Below are 16546 nucleotides of genomic sequence, written 5' to 3'. Positions count from 1 at the left end.
GGCTCAAAGGTAAGGCAGTGACTGATTAAACGATTCCAGACTAATCGTAATAACTCCTATTCAAAATCCTATGCATAGTCATTGAAGCACTAAAATACAACCCTGTCAAATATGATTTTAAGCAACATATCTGCTTTCAGCCGTGTTGGAAAAAAATGCAAAATTTTATTTTACTGTACACTTGATACAGATCATATTGACCTCTTACGAATGCAGTCCAATGGCACCTTTGTCCAGTGCTGTGAAGCAGCAGTGTCCGCGTGCGGGAGCTAGGACCCTGGAGCCACAGGAAGGATGCGGCTCCTCCTCCGACAGCAGCAGTATGCTAGCACAGGCTACTGCTGTAACAGGGCTTCATGACTAACTTCTCATACCTAACACAAAACACAGCTGAGGTAAGATCAAGAAATGGAAACGCCGTAATTTATCGAGAATAAACCCATGTAGCGGCGCAGTGTTACTGTCATCAGAGAGAGGTAGCGTCCGCTGCTTCAGGTTGGTTGAGGATGGGTCCCTGTTTGGCTTTTGGTTGAGTTAGCGTCAGCGCATATGAAAGCTAACTAAATGTGGAGTTATTTTGTAGTTTCGTCGCGTTTAGTTTGAACCTACGTGGAAACTGTATTTTTAATCAAGTCATGCTTTTAATTGCGACCATTTCGCGACAAACCACGTACAATGCGTTATTAAGCTAATATGGCTAACTAGCATGAGCCCATCCCAGTGGTTCAGCTCATATCAGTGTTAGCTTGGGACCAAATTTAGATGTATATGGATAGAATACTCATATAATATACGTTACATGGTACAATATGAATACTATAGAGCTGAGACAGTATTAAAGTCTACTCAGCGCCAATCACCCATGTCAAATTACTGTATGTATATTGCATGCATACCACATATACATAGTTTTCAGGGAAAATCAAAGCAGAATATTTGGCCTCATTTGACTCGCTGTATGACATTGTGTCACTAATGATTTTAAATGCATCTCAGTAATATATTTACCCTTGATGGTCACAATACTGGTCAATCTAATACATTCTTTCTATTTGCTTTTATTATGCAAACATAAGCATATAGAAGCCAAGTTAATGCCTGGTTTTGTTTCTGTCTTTAGTGATGTCTCAGGTGGAGAAGAAAGCGGGGTTACTGAGGAGGACCTCCTCCTCCAAAAAGCCCTTGAAGGAGAAGGTGGTGCTGATGTACGATGAGATTTTTGCAGTAAGTGTCTCCAGATGTCATTGATTATTATATCAGTGGTATGAAGACGTTAAAAATATTTCTTTTTACAGAAAGAAGATCCAGCTAAAAACAACCCACGCTTCTGGGATGAACTGTTTCTTATGAAGGTATTTATTCATAAATACACATTATGTCACAAGAAAATGATCATGCAATACATATGGAAAACAAACATTTTATGTTTCGTGAAAAAAAAACTGCAAAAAACATGTTTTAATTACAATTGTTAATTTTGATTCACTCCCAAGTTAGTGCTACAAAGATCAGATGTTTGTGTAATCCCTCAGTCATCCAGGTGGGATGTATAGAAAATTTAATTCTGTCAACTGGACAAAGGTGAAGATGCTTTGCCACTCAAGTGGCTTCTTCTTTAGTTGACAGAACTGAATTTTCTTTCACTATAAAGAAAGAGGTGAAACCTTAGCTTCACAATTAACCTTGTGTTGTGTAGATTAGATTAGGAGCAGCAACTTGTTATTTTCATCATATCCTTTAACCCTTTTACCCTTTTAATCATAGTCATCATATTGTATTATTAATTAATGTATGCTTTTTCAACTTTTGCTTGAGGTGAACTTGGAGTATCTGGAATCAAAGCTGGAAAGTGTAGATGGAGAGGAGGTTCAGCGGATTCAGGACAACATCAATTCTCTGTTTCACCACTGCGTTCAGACTTTGGCAGAGGAGCACCAGATCAAAGTGGTCAATGCCCTTCAGGTAACATCTGCTTTGAATACTGAAAATAAAACTATACCTTAACTATATGAACTCTGTTTTGGGTTTCATGATATTAATTTATTCCCAGACACTTTGTGCGCTTTTCCGAGGAGTCCATCAGAAAAATAAATCTGCTTCTGGCTTTGATATCATCAACATGCTCATGGGGTTTGACAAGGCTGAGCAGAGGATGAAGGTGCGACGGGGTGTAAGTTAGGCCTTGAAAACGTAACACTGAATATGAATGATTTGTTGTTGTTGTATTGCTGCAGGACCTCATGGAAAGACTAGACAGCCTTCTTTGTGGAGAAGGTTCAGAAAGTCTAAAGAGCCTTTGTCTTAAACTGCTGCTGTGTTTAGTGACGGTAAATAAAAAGGATATCTAATTGTATTTATTAATCTGTTGCTGAAAATAAAATAAACATGTGGTTATAGGTAACTGACAACATTAGCCAGAATACTATATTGGAATATGTGATGATCAACAGTATCTTTGAAGCTATTTTGCAGGTAAGGTTAACAAGTTATTATATTATTACTTTTTATTATATTAAGAGTTAAATATGTCTTTAATCACTTCAAATGCGATCTTCTCCTTTTAGATTTTGTCTGACACATCCAGCAGAGGGCAGCATGGGTATGATGCTGTGGTCCTTCTTGCACTTTTGGTCAACTACAGGAAGTATGAGGTGTGTTATAACTGTCATTTAATTTAACAATTTAAATACAAAATACATATACAATTGAACTGCCCTTTGGTGTCAAATTACAATTCTTTAAATTTTAACATAAATAAATTAAGATAAAATGTGTATAGATATCTTAAATGCTTGGATATCCATTAAGCCTTGGTGCTAAACATTTCAGAAAAAAATGTAAATAAAAATAAAAACAATAAACTTACATTTATTATTATTTTGAAGGAATTAATGGGGAGATTTGATGTGTGCTCCTGGACAAAAATCTATCATCTCATGCTCATACATTTTTAACTAGTTTTTCTATGTTTCAGTCTGTAAATCCATATATTGTAAAGCTTTCTATAGTGGATGATGAGCCAACCTTGGATGTAAGTATAGTTTTATCTGAACACAAAAATAGCTCATAAACAGTGCAGTTAAAAGTATTTTCTTGTTTTAGGGCATGGGCATGGTGCTACATCAGGCTTTGACCGAATATAACAGGTAAAATATATATGTGTGTGTGTGTATATATGTGTGTGTGTGTGTGTGTGTATATATATATATAAACTAAAAAGCTATCTTTCAAGAGGATAAAATTAAGACTTTTAGGAAACATCAAGCAGAGCAGATAATGCCCAAGGACAACTCAAACATTATTTATTTATTTATTTATATATATATATATATATATATATATATATATAGAACCACTGTCCTATATATATATATATATATATAGAACCACTGTCCAGGATGAAACATCCAAGCTCCTTGAGTACATCAAGGACAAGGCCCCAGCAGATGAGGTGCTCAGAGAATGTCTCAGACAGTGGGGTCCACAGGAAGAGGTGCTGGAGGGACCATCATGGCAGGACAAACCCCTACATGGGGCGTACCACCGGAACATACCTGAAGTGGCTGATATCAAGAAATCCTACCAATGGCTTGAGAGGGCTGGTCTGAAGGACAGCACAGAGGCACTGATCCTGGCTGCTCAGGAGCAGGCCCTGGGCACTCGAGCAATAGAGGCCCAGATCTACCACACCAGACAAGACCCACGGTGTAGACTGTGCAAAGAGGCTCCTGAGACAGTCCAGCACATAACTGCGGGGTGTAAGATGCTGGCAGGGAAAGCATACATGGAGCGACATAACCAAGTGGTGGACATAGTGTACAGAAACATCTGTGCAGAGTACGGGCTGGAAACCCCAGGATCAAGGTGGGAAACACCTCCAAAGGTTGTGGAGAATGACCGAGCCAAGATCCTGTGGGACTTCCAGATACAGACTGACAGAATGGTGATGGCGAACCAACCAGACATAGTGGTGGTGGATAAGAAACAGAGCAGAGCCGTGGTGGTTGACATCGCAATACCAAGCGATGGTAATATCAGGAAAAAGGAACACGAGAAGCTAGAGAAATACCAGGGGCTCAAGGAAGAGCTGGAGAGAGCCTGGAAAGTAAAGGCATCAGTGGTGCCTGTGGTGATCGGAGCACTTGGGGCTGTAACCCCCAAACTGGAAGAGTGGCTACAACGGACACCGGGAAAAACAACGGACACCGGGAAAAACAACGGACATCTCAGTCCAGAAAAGTGCAGTACTGGGAACAGCAAAGATACTGCGCAGAACTCTCAAGCTCCCAGGCCTCTGGTAGAGGACCCGAGCTCAATGAGGGTGAGAGAGACCTACCACCGTGGAAGGTGAGAAACACATTTTTTTTTATATATATATATATATTATATTATATAATAATATAATATTTATATATATATATATATAAATAAATAATGTTTGAGTTGTCCTTGGGCATTATCTGCTCTGCTTGATGTTTCCTAAAAGTCTTATTTTTATCCTCTTGAAAGATAGCTTTTTAGTTATTTATATCTGACAGTTTTCTTTGGCAGCCGGTAATGTTTTTTGGGAGAGGCAAGCTTTAGAAACATAATCGCTGTTTGGGTATGCAGTTCCTGTCTGTCTGCATGCTCCGACAGACAAATCAAAGTGATGGATGACGGCTTTATATCGTTTCCTTTTTTTTTTCTACCTGGTCAGATAATAAATGAAAGGAAATAGATCAAGATGGTTTACAAATATGTGTTTACAGGTGTTGTGATGTAGTGTGTTTTGGTTTTATTGTCTCATCATTTCCCCTGTGTTAATCTTTTTTCCTTCAGGCAATACAAAGATAAAGAGGAGGAAAACCAGGGGGGCTTCTTCTCAACACTCACAAGTATGGTACGAACACATTTCAATTCATTATTCTGTTGTAAAAATGAAATATATTTGTTTTTTATCCTGCAACCAATTCCACTGTGGTTTATGTAAAGTTGTTTGTCTTTGCACAGGTGGGCAGCATGTTCATTGCAGATGTTGAAGAGAAACTTTCTGTACAGTAAGAGAAAAATCTCTTTGTTGTATAATTATTGAATTTCAGTTCCGATAAGCTGATAGTTTTCTTCCTTTCGAACCTGCATAACCATTTTCTACATCTTACCAAATTTACTCCACAAGCACATCCCCCAAATCTGATTCAGTTTTTGTAAGTAGTAGTATGATAAAAAAAAAAAATTATTGCTGATTTTTCTTTAGGACAAATGAAGCGATTTTACTGGCATTATATGAAGCAGTTCACCTCAACCGCAACTTCATCACTGTACTAGCACAGGTACAGCTCTAGAGGTCATGACATTGAAGATACTGAAGAGGAGTTTTATTTTGTAATTTTCTCAAACTTGTCCTCACGGTACAGAGTCATCCTGAAATTGACATGGCTGCTACTTCTACAACACCCACTTCAACTGCACCTACCACTCCACTAGGCACTACACCCCCGGCACTAGACAGTAAGTTGGGTTTGTATTGTATTATCCTTTAAACATAATAATGCACAAAATGAGGCATTATCATTCAGTGGTGTAGTAGTATCGTTCAGTGCTGTAATATAGGATAAAATGGGGTGCACCAGCAAGGTCACTTGAGAAACAATGGTCCAGGAGATATTCATTTAAAATCAGAAGTGTGCTAAAATGTGCATGTAAATGTTTTGATGAAGTTCAAGTTCCGTTCTGTACATACAGAAATTATAGTTTTAATCAGCTCTACTTTGTCGATTTCATTTTAGTGTTTTATTGTAGACAATATTCTATTCTATTCTTCAAAACAATATTTCTGTATATAGGCAACCTCTTGTCTAATATAAGCCTTTTAATTCAAATGTTGGCCTACTTGTCTTATTATGACATGGACAGTGTTTTGCATACATTGTTAATGACATCCCATAAGCAGACACCATTAGTCACACATATCTAAACTCTAAAGCGTGTAAAATATTCAGTGGTCTAATATCATCACATGTGTATCTGGGGGAAAAACTGTAGATGTACTACTTCTGCCCTACTTCACTTTGCCACAGTAAGGAGATTAGCATGTTAAACGTGGCATCTTATTACATTTTCAGTTCATATGAGTCACTTCTGATTGGGTTATAGACTTATGGGACCACTAAGTTTATTCAAGTCGTTTAACATTCACACGTGCTCTTACTGCTAAAAGGTGTGTGCTGCTCTTTGCTCCTGACTCTCCTCTGCTTTGCTCTAAACCTTAGAGCCATTTGGTCTATGAAATATTCACTTCCTGGGTAGGATACAGATCCATTTAACATGCTGCGTGCATTATGTCATATCCTGATGGTCTGGCTTGTTTCTCATAGGCTGATGTAGTAAACTGTATATTTCGCAAAGATTCTCTCAGTGGGGAAAATTATGAGAGGAAAACATATGTACAGGAGGGGAAATGGAAGTAGCTGTCTCATCTTTTATCCATGAAACAAGCTTCATAATTCAGAGCACAGATTTGTAAATGGATGGAGATGCTTGTCTAGACATCAAAGCAGACAACACAAATGTAGTAATGGGACAAAGACACAATTTTTGCAGCTCATTTAGCTGCTTGAGTGAACGCGCCATCTGTGCCAGCAAACAGGATACTAACTCTTAATATACTTTCTCCTTAACAAAGACTTGTGGATCTGATTCTGAGCACGATCTCTTAGTAAAAGATGGTCTTCATCTGTCTTCTCCTTCTGTGCACTATTAGTAGGTTTGCACGATAATTTTATTGAAATATTTGCCACAAGCTACATTCATTCCACAGGAAACCAAATGAGCCACAATGGCATAGTCTTAAATCTTTAGACATTTTTACAAGTCACTTTTATGACAACAAAGTATGAGAAAGAGGCAGAACATTTTCTCAAGCTCCATGCAATTACCTGTCCCAGTATATACCTCAGGTCAGAATTAAAATAGTTGGTATAGGCCCCAGTACATGGGTTGACACTAACAACAATTATTTGGATTGAATCTACTCAGTTTTACCCAGATGAAGCTAAAGGGATTGTTTGAAGCCATCCTGATACAGTATATTTGCAAATATACTGTATTGTGTACTGTTTTTCATCAAAAATACAAAATTCTTTGTTTCCTGTGTATTTTTTGTCTTGAACTTTATTAACATATCTTGCTTATTCTATCATGTCTTTGTAGCATTGCCCAGTCCAAATTGTATGCATAACGAGCGTGTCACTTCCTCTGCAGTGATGAACAATCCAGAACTGCCCCTTGATCCCAATCTCCAAACAAGCAACCTCTTAATTACATTTCTGAAATATGCCTCCATCGTAATGCAAGACACTAAAGGTAATTTATTCTTCACTTCATCTTTCACTGTGTCTTTTTAATCGTCTTCCTCCTCGACAATTTTATTTTCTTTACAGATGAGCACCGCCTGAACAGTGCCAAGTTGTGCCTCATTATCCTCACTTGTATAGCTGAGGTAAGTACATTGTTTGCTTCTGCGGCAGTAGTTAAATCTTAATATAAGATCTAAAATATGTTTTTTTTTCTTTGCCTAGGACCAGTACGCAGATGCCTTCCTTCATGATGACAACATGAATTTCAGAGTCACTCTACACAGAATGGTGAGGAGCGAAACTATTTTAATCTCTGATTGTTATTACAGTGAGCTAATGACTGTTGATTCTCTTTAGCCCATGAGGCACAGGAAAAAGACGATAGATAAGAATGTCCCCTCACGCCCACTTGTGTGTGCAGTTTTAGGTATGATTCATATTTTATTGTTTTATATTTGAATTTACATGAACATAATACAAGATTTTAAAGGAGACATATGCAAAATTGAGTTTTAAGATCTTTTAACCATGTCATAATTGTTGTCCTGTGACATTTACTCAGATTTGTATTAAGAGTGATTCATACTTGTTTCAGTAAGCTTTAGTCTCCTATTGTGAAAATTCCAGTTTTCCCATACCACACGTGCCCACGGTGCTTTCTTACTTCCATCCCCTATTTTTTTCCATTTTAATCTGTTAAATAATGATCCATGGGTGCCATAGATTATAACTATATTGCTGACAATGGCATATAGATAGATCTTATTTAAATATGAAAACCTTGCACAATTTTGCTTTGTATTAAATTTTAAAACAGGAATGCACATATTAATCTTGATGAAACTTTGTCTGTACCAATGTACCCAGATCTGATGGTGGAGTTCATAGTCACGCACATGATGAAGGACTTTCCCATGGATTTATACTTGTAAGAATTCTAACACAACAGTAGTTTTTCTCTCTTGGGGCTCTGGTCTCTGGTAATATCTCTTACCTCTGTGTGCAGGCGATGTGTGCAAATAATTCACAAACTTCTGTGCTACCAGAAGAAGTGCCGGATACGGCTACATTACACGTGGAGGGAGCTCTGGTCAGGTACGTTCAGTCGCCATTACACAAATAACTACATCACATGGTAACACCTCATGATCATTCGTTTGAGAATGAACTCGATTACCTCCACCAGTTCATTGGCCTTTTATTCTTTCAGTGTGTGGTATCAATGAGATTTGATAATGAGTTTTTAAGAAAGCACAATCCATCCTTTTGCTCCTGTTTTCAGCCTGCTCGACCCACGTTTCTCTGGGTTTAATGGTCTCATTTCACTGCAGACTCATCCAATAATCAGACCAATAATCAGCTTAATTTCACCAATAACACAGATCTTCTCCTCCTGCTGGTGATAATGGCAAACCACCAAACAAGAGTTGGAAGAAAAATTGTCTAAATTAAACCAATAGACCAATGTTTGTTGTAGTGCTATTGTGCCAGTTTGTGAGAGGCTTTGAGAGCATGTACTGAAGCTTTGAAAGAACTGAATTTAAAAGCCCTCGTCTGTGTTTCTATTATCAACTTTATTACAAACGCCCTTTGAATATTGCCAACTACATTGCTGTTTAGACTTAATATGTTATTAATATGAGCCTGTTTACAATAGGGAATGCCACATCAAAGGAAAAGGAGATGGGAAATATTTAAATCATTTGGGATAAAGTGCTATATTTAATGGTTACATGGGACTACTACTTGACACCCATGTTTTTAGTAGAATAAATCTTAATGGAGAAAACTTACAATTCCACACTGAAAGACAGAGACACCACCTGGTCTGGTAATTGAATTCAGGACCTTCTTGGTGAGAGGCTTTTACACTTCAGAACTGTTCCAACACTACAAGAGCAAATAATAATGCGATAGCAATATTAGGCTTTTCTGTGTTCTGTTAATCCTTTGCCTGGAATGTTCGACTGTATGCCATTAAGCTTCGCTATCTAGAGACAAGCAGGTGACACAGGTGACAGGTCAGATCTGCAGAGAGGTGAGAATGTTCAGTGTTTTATTTAATTCATTATACCCATGTAATTGAACAAATGCAAGATAGAAAAGTTAAATGCCCCACTTCCAAGTAAAACAAGAAATCTCAAGGACATGCCGGTGACAGAAGCCCCATCAGTTTAGTTTCAGTGTGTCCCTTTAAATTGTGTCCCACTGATTAAATATATAAACCTTTCATCTTCATGGCCTTTCTCTGCATAGCTCTCATAAACCTGCTGAAGTTTCTGCTGTCAAATGAGACCACACTTCTGGCTAAGCACAACATCTTTCAACTGGCATTACTGGTGAGTCTTTGTTTATTGTTTTTAATAGTATGCTTTGTTATTAACTTCGTAGAATCAAATAAAGATTAGTAGTACTATAGTAATGCGTTCATGGTTTTTGTCATTAGCTTATATATGTTTTTATTACTATTGGAAATTTAAATTTGTGATTTTGTGTGTGCCTTTTTCAGGTCGTGAATTTGTTCAACATGTTTATTACTTATGGGGACACATTCCTGCCCACCTCCAACAGTTATGATGAACTCTACTACGAAATTGTTCGAATGCACCAAGTCTTTGACAATCTCTACTGTATGGGTATGTGAAATAAGGGATTTTGGTTTATGTTACATTTTCCATTGCAATCAATAAAGACCTTGACTAATGTCCCACTCGGTAATATAACAAATATTTCCTCTTAAATGTTTTTTTTTGTCAGAAAACTTACTACAATTGTCCCAATGTCTATTTCAGTTCTGAGAGTTTCTACCAACACAGGCCAGTGGAAGGAGCCAGCGAGCAAAGTCACACACGCCCTTGTGAATATTCGGTAAAAATACATGCTCTGTAATGCACTAATATACTGAAGTGAAAGGGGAAGGAGTCACATTGCACCAGATTGACTTGGATCTCAGACAACCCTATGTGTTAAGGTCAATTACAATAATGTAATGAAAGGTTTATCATTTAGGTTTTCTCCCTGTGGGGCTGTGCCTTTTCTAATTTTGGCTTTCAAGTTTAGCTCCCTCTTTGTAGTAATTTTCTTTATCTGGATCTACTTGAACCCTGATTCTCAATGTCCTTTTATAATCTGCATTTCCTTCACTAATCCCTAGAGGTCACCCCAGATCAGGGCCCCCTCGAGCCCACTCTTACAATGGATTCATTCCCACAGGATTTTATTGAACTCAATGCGTCACAGTTCATATTCTGTTATACAAATCATTTTATTGCAGCAAATAAGAGGCAATGCACCTTTTCATAAAGAGAGATATAACCCTGAGATAACGTTGATATTAATTTAATGTCAAAACCAATTGAAATTCTGCACCTGCCTCTTCCTCCACGCTACCACCAACTACTGTAGCGTACCATTGCCTACAGTTGTGTGCAGTTGTGCCATTGTAATATGTCTTCTATATCACAGATTTAGAATTGAATCTGTCTATTTTAATTTTTATCAGATTTGTATTATAAAGAGGTATCATTTTGATGCATGAATAAATGAGAGTGTCAGTTGAGTTTGCAAGTAAAAATCATAGAAGTAGAAATTTCCTTGTGAAGAAAGCTATACAACACAGAATTTGCTTCAAAATATATATTTTTGTTTTTGTTCAAAGGGCCATCATAAACCATTTCAACCCCAAAATTGAGTCTTATGCTGCCGTCAACCACATCTCTCAACTGTCAGAGGAGCAGGTAAACACTCAATACACTCAGATGTAAACAGAGGCAAACTGAACACATCTCCAGTATTCCACATTATGTCATTATGGCTTATAAATTTCCATGGAAACAAGCACATAAGGCCAGCTGTTACTGTTCAGCTCTGTGGAGTTGCAACCCAAGTAACATTAAGAATCCATGTTGTTCAAGGTATTTTTTTTCCAGCTATAAAAACACCTGTCAGTGCAAAATGGATCATTTTAATGTTGAACAGTGGAACAGTCCAGGTAAAGCAATAATATGTACATGGTTGATAAAGATTTGGTTCACTAGTAACCAATTCAGCCAGTAGTAATTTAACTGGACTTTATGAGCATTTCAATTATATCCATTGCCCATAATGCATTTCTTTGTTGAGGTATGAAGCACTTATTTAATTATGTTTATTATAACTGACAAACAGTTATGTTTCACAGTTGTCTTTGATGAGAGCTTTTATCTCTAGTGTTAATAAGTAACTGGTGAGGAAAGGTGTGCTGTCAGAGGAGTCTTCTTTAACTGTGCGATAAGAGAGTGATGGATTCAGTCATTAAACCCTACAATTACCTCGACTTTTATCTGGTAAATTTATTCACAACACGAGACGCCTGAATGCTCCTGTTTGGTGATGTTGTGTCAGATCAGGATCTCTGTTTGTGATATGTACACACAGCTAATTAAAGACAATGGGAAGATTATTGATGATTGTAATCATCAATAATCACTGTGGTGATGAATAACAACAGTACAGGTATAATGTTTTACTATTGATTGTTATTTTTATTGATTTATTTATTAGGGTTCATTTTAGTCGCTTACTTTTCTTTAAATATATTTTAATCAGCATTGTTTAGTTGCGGTTTTTGCCTGTACAATTTAACCTAGCTGGATGTTCTGAAGGACAAATTCAACCTTTCCTGAATAGTTTTAGAGTGGCCTTGATCGCTACCAGAACTAACATAAGACCACATGGTGATGACATTTTATTATTGTGGTATCAAAATTGGTATTGATTATTATTTTTTTGTTTTGTTTATTTATTCACGTTTGAAATTTTAGTTTGTTACATTTTGATTTGGCATGATTTGGTAATTCCACATGCATGTTCTTTGGTGATAATAAAAACAAATCAAGATGCCCTGACTTAAATAACACCCCATCTATTTTCTGCAGTCTGTTTTTCTTTTGCATTTATTTTTAAAAACTGTTGTGCAAATCTTTCATGTTTTTCCATCTGTCTGTGTACACCCAAGCACTTCAGCAGCAGCAGAGTGACAACAGGAGATGGATGGTCCCTGGAAACATGCAGCATTTAATGAGCTTTGGTCTGTCCCACACTCAGTCACTAAAGTGGAGTTAAGCAAAACAGACTATATTTGAGCTTCAGACACGCACAATGCAGAGTGTCTGTGTGTGTGTGTCTGTGTGTTTGTGTTTTGTGTGTGCTTGCACGCACACTGGGAATGATGTAAAATGCTGAGGCAATGCTTTTGATATTTCTATTTTATGTCAGCTAAAGGCATCCCTTTTTGACAAGTTAACCTTCTACATATATTTTAATCCTAAGCCTTGGCCTGCTCCTGTGACAGTAATATGGATGGTTACATTAAAACTGCAACTGAATTAATACTTGAGCATACGCTAGGGCTACAACAATTGATCATCATAATGGTGATAAATTGACTACTGAATCAATGAATGACTATTTCAATAATTGTTAATTATTATTTTGATCATAAACCAATAATAAAACATATTGTTTCTTAGGTAAACAGGCTTTATCATAATAGCAGTATTATTCAATTCATTCTACAGAAATCAGCAATGTTTTAAATTTTCCTGTGATATTTTTTTTCCAATACGGACAGACAATGTTCCTAATCTATCTGTCAATCATGCCCATTTGAAAACAGGGATTCACTGGTGACCATACTCAAATCTTAATACTGAAGTGTGTGTTCTGGATCCCGGGCAAATTAAATGGCATTTTTAAGCTTAAAATTGTTAAATGTTACAAAAAAAAAACAACAACTCTAAAGCAAAATAGAAACATTTTTGACTGGTCGACTAATCAAGATTTGAATTGCTGACTAGACTAAAATAATCATTAGTTGTGTAAAAGTAGATACATTTGTATTGGGGTGGGCTGTGCCTCTGCCTTTCTCCTTCACTACTTATAGTTTTGATGTATTTTTATCTATTTCTCATTTTTTCCTGTTGTCGTGCCATGATAAAATGTTTGTAGCTGTGAGTGTTTGTGGCCCGGGTCGGCTCTGAGGGGCAGGTGATGAAGAGCACTGAGGGAGAGGAGCGAGCAGATGAGCTATAGCGTGTGAACGAAGCAGGAAATATATGAGTATGAATTTTTCATCAGTGTGCTGTACCATCAGACACTAAATAACAACAACAGCTCTGTGCCCTGGGCTCAGCTGTGGTTTTGTTTATAAGGAGTAGAGAGAAAACAAATATCTACTGCTAACTTATTTAAAATAATGATTTGGTCATACTTAAGATAAACCCCAGAAGGATAAAGCAGGGCAGTGCTGTCCATGATCACCATACTGTAATATACACTTGCATACCAATGGGTCCCTTCTTTTAAATGTTTTGCTTTTTTTTTTTTTTTTTTTTCTAGTCATACAATGTAAGTGAATTAACCCATTATTGTTTTATTAAGGAGAGCAACAGGATTTGAACATTTATGAATGTACTATTTTGGGTGAGGTGTGGCAAGGTTGGAGTTTAGAGTGGATTGGTTTGACAAATGGTAATTAAAAAGTTACTTTGGTCAATCAAACCTTCTGCAACCTTGTGTGCAATGGTATAAATGTTTGTTATGTCATATGAAACATAGCACTTTTTTTGTTTTCACAGGGTGTTGGTAGCTGCTTGAGAGCTGCTATAAGATTGTGCCACATACTGTTATATTGTAATAAATTATTTATAATGTACTCAATATTTCAATGAATGATCAGGAATGCATTAATGGCTTGAAGACTACTTGGTTTTGACAGATGACTCCGTACAGTTATTATTTTGGGTGGGTGTAATGATGATCTGATTTTGTGCTCAGGTTTTGGAGGTGGTCCGTTCAAACTACGACACTCTAACACTGAAGCTCCAGGATGGATTGGACCAGTTTGAGCGATACTCGGAGCAGCCCAAAGAAGCGGCTTTCTTTAAGGAGCTGGTAAGGGCCTGGATGGTAGTTAATATTTTTCAGCATAGTCTGTCTACATCTGCAAAGCTCAAAATGCTTTGTTCCTCCTTGTGGATTCTAGTGAAGGTGTATGTATTACCACAGGACTTTAAAAGTTGGAACAGAGTGTTTTTTACGTTTGAGAGAAGAAATCAGCCTAATATGCAGGGTTTGCGTGTTACATGTGTGAATGAAACAAAACACAACATGAGAAAACATCATCATAACTTGGATCAAAAGATAGCTTAACACAGGTCCTTTAACATTCCTGATACAGTTCTTAACTTGTCTTTCTTTTCTGTTGTAGGTGCGCTCGATCAGTCTCAACGTAAGGAAGAACGTGTCTCTGAACACTTTGAGTCAGGACGTCCTGTTGAAAGAGTTCTCCACCATCTCCTGAAACTCACCGGCTCTCTACTCCCCCTAATGGACAAACTGAATACTACATGTGTATACAGACACAAACTCTCTTCCTCCTCCTGTGATCTCTGCCGCACAAATCAGGCCTGGATGCACCTTAATGTAAAGAAGTGCACTGACTGTGTGCAATCTGCAGTATTGGCTGGACTGTTAGTTACACAACATCCGTTTGCAGTGTTTTAACAATGTTTGACATGTTCTCCATTATTTTCCTGTGAATTTCTCTAAGTTTCATTTATCTTTACACTGGTTATGAGGACCCTGAGCCTTTTTGACTTTAAACATTAAGAGTATTGGCCTTGCTTTGGAGCGAATGTAAAACAATCTCAAAATAATAGTATTTTATTTTCATTTTGCTCTGAAGGAGGACATTTTGAACTGTCAATCCACTACCAACTAATCACTGCTGTACATCATAAATCATTTTATGTAATTGCAGTTAATGAATGTGAACTGAAAGAAATTAAACATGGTTGTAATATTTTTCATTTAAATTTTAAATTCTCTTAACTTCAGCTTTTGCCTTTCATATTTCAAATAATTTTTCTTTTATTTTCTTACAGGAACCAAACAAAATTATGCAAAATTTGTCAAGTATAATTAATGTCTTATTCCTTCCATAGCTAATTCTTCTTGTATATTTATGTATTTTTAAATAAAGGTTGGTCTTTGTTTCCTCCTAAACTGTTTCACTAAATAATGCCTCTTTTTAATGTAAAAATTAATGCCTCTTCAACTGTAGGGGTAGTAGGCTTGTTTTGTGTCCTGGAATTGTCTTATTTCCTACTCCAGGCAAACCTTGTTTAACTTAAAATGGATCAAGTTTTAAATTCTCAAAATCAATTAATGAGGGTAATGACATCATCTTGATTGTAATTTCAAATGGTGTTTTTATTTGTAAGCTTGTATATTTTCTGAGAAGTTAGTTGTGTTTATAGATACTTGGATTGAAATCTTACACTAAGGTTTTCAAATATGGTTTACTTTGCTAGACCAAATGACTTTTTGCAACTCTGTAAAGAAGAAAGATTACTGAACTCTAGACTTGTACGTTTATTTGTAGAGTAGAATTTGAGCACATAATTCTTTATAGAGGGCTTTAAGAACAAGAAGGGCACTTTAAAATCAAGTATAAGTACAAGCGCTCTGCCAGTGAAACTCGAGCCCAACAAACACACTCACATCTCTCAGTATCACTCCTCATGTCTCCTCTGATACTAAAAGTGGACATCCATCTCCACTTGTTATTGTCTTTCTGTGTCAGTCTCTTTTCAACCTACATCAGCCAAGACCAATTCTATATGCTCCTCTGCTTTCGACAGTCACCATGATGCTGTTATACTATAGTACTGCTTACACTGCTTATGAAAGTTAATATGAAATACATCTATTTTAATCATCAAAACAGTAAATATGGGTGAATAAGTGTAATGCATAAGCAAGTTTTCTTCCACTAAACAAGCAACAACATTTAAATAAGCAACTAAATTTAAGTGCTGTCAAAAAAAGAGAGCTCAAAGATTCTAAAAAAATACTCTTGTCGATATATTGGTACAGCAGCCCTTGATAATGATACTGTATTACCAAATTTAGTATCATGAAATATCCATATTTCAATAGTTTTGCACACACCTGACACAGGCCTCTCCAGACTTTTATGCCCATGTCCCGTCTAAACATTTTATATCTGGTCCCTCTGTGGGTTCCTCATTCAATCATTTTACAGTTGTAAAAATAACCCATCTGACATAACTTCTTCTCTGTCAAATAACTTCATAGATTTCTTTTAATCCATTCATTGTTGCTAATCACTCTGATGTTCTGGTAGGTTCCATTGCAAAAGTTAT

The 16546-nt window shown here is 36.8% G+C and overlaps 1 protein-coding gene across 3 annotated transcripts; it reads left to right on the top strand.

The window, feature by feature from the left end:
• The first annotated feature begins 258 nt into the window (after window positions 1-258).
• Window positions 259-15383, top strand: armh3 (armadillo like helical domain containing 3). 3 transcript variants are annotated; one of them, XM_020930362.2, is made up of 26 exons: window positions 259-395; window positions 1121-1224; window positions 1296-1352; window positions 1816-1962; window positions 2051-2158; window positions 2235-2327; window positions 2398-2472; window positions 2565-2651; window positions 2975-3031; window positions 3103-3146; window positions 4822-4882; window positions 4993-5039; window positions 5237-5312; window positions 5397-5490; window positions 7243-7344; window positions 7422-7480; window positions 7560-7625; window positions 7695-7764; window positions 8205-8265; window positions 8344-8432; window positions 9594-9676; window positions 9847-9973; window positions 10130-10205; window positions 10996-11074; window positions 14154-14270; window positions 14587-15383. In XM_020930362.2, exons 2-26 carry the CDS (start codon window positions 1123-1125, stop codon window positions 14677-14679), a joined length of 2070 nt encoding a protein of 689 aa, XP_020786021.1. In that variant the 5' UTR covers window positions 259-395; window positions 1121-1122; the 3' UTR covers window positions 14680-15383. The 3 variants fall into 3 exon arrangements, with proteins under 3 accessions (XP_020786021.1, XP_055014252.1, XP_055014253.1); XM_055158277.1 differs by having other exon boundaries at window positions 1810-1962; XM_055158278.1 differs by having other exon boundaries at window positions 309-495; window positions 1810-1962.
• The last annotated feature ends 1163 nt before the right edge of the window (window positions 15384-16546 follow it).

Source organism: Boleophthalmus pectinirostris, unplaced genomic scaffold (genome assembly GCF_026225935.1).
Source record: "Boleophthalmus pectinirostris isolate CB_2022bp ecotype Guang Dong unplaced genomic scaffold, ASM2622593v1 HiC_scaffold_22, whole genome shotgun sequence".
Taxonomy (NCBI): domain Eukaryota; kingdom Metazoa; phylum Chordata; class Actinopteri; order Gobiiformes; family Gobiidae; genus Boleophthalmus; species Boleophthalmus pectinirostris.
The sequence above is the reverse complement of the archived record's forward strand: the minus strand, read 5'-3'. Positions and strand labels throughout refer to the sequence as shown.

Coding starts and splice junctions, on each gene's coding strand:
- armh3 (XM_055158277.1), top strand. CDS start 1,123: ATGTCTCAGGTGGAGAAGAAAGCGGGGTTACTGAGGAGGACCTCCTCC. Junction 2,159..2,234: donor AGGCTGAGCAGAGGATGAAG/GTGCGACGGGGT, acceptor GTATTGCTGCAG/GACCTCATGGAAAGACTAGA. Junction 5,491..7,242: donor TACACCCCCGGCACTAGACA/GTAAGTTGGGTT, acceptor CTTCCTCTGCAG/TGATGAACAATCCAGAACTG.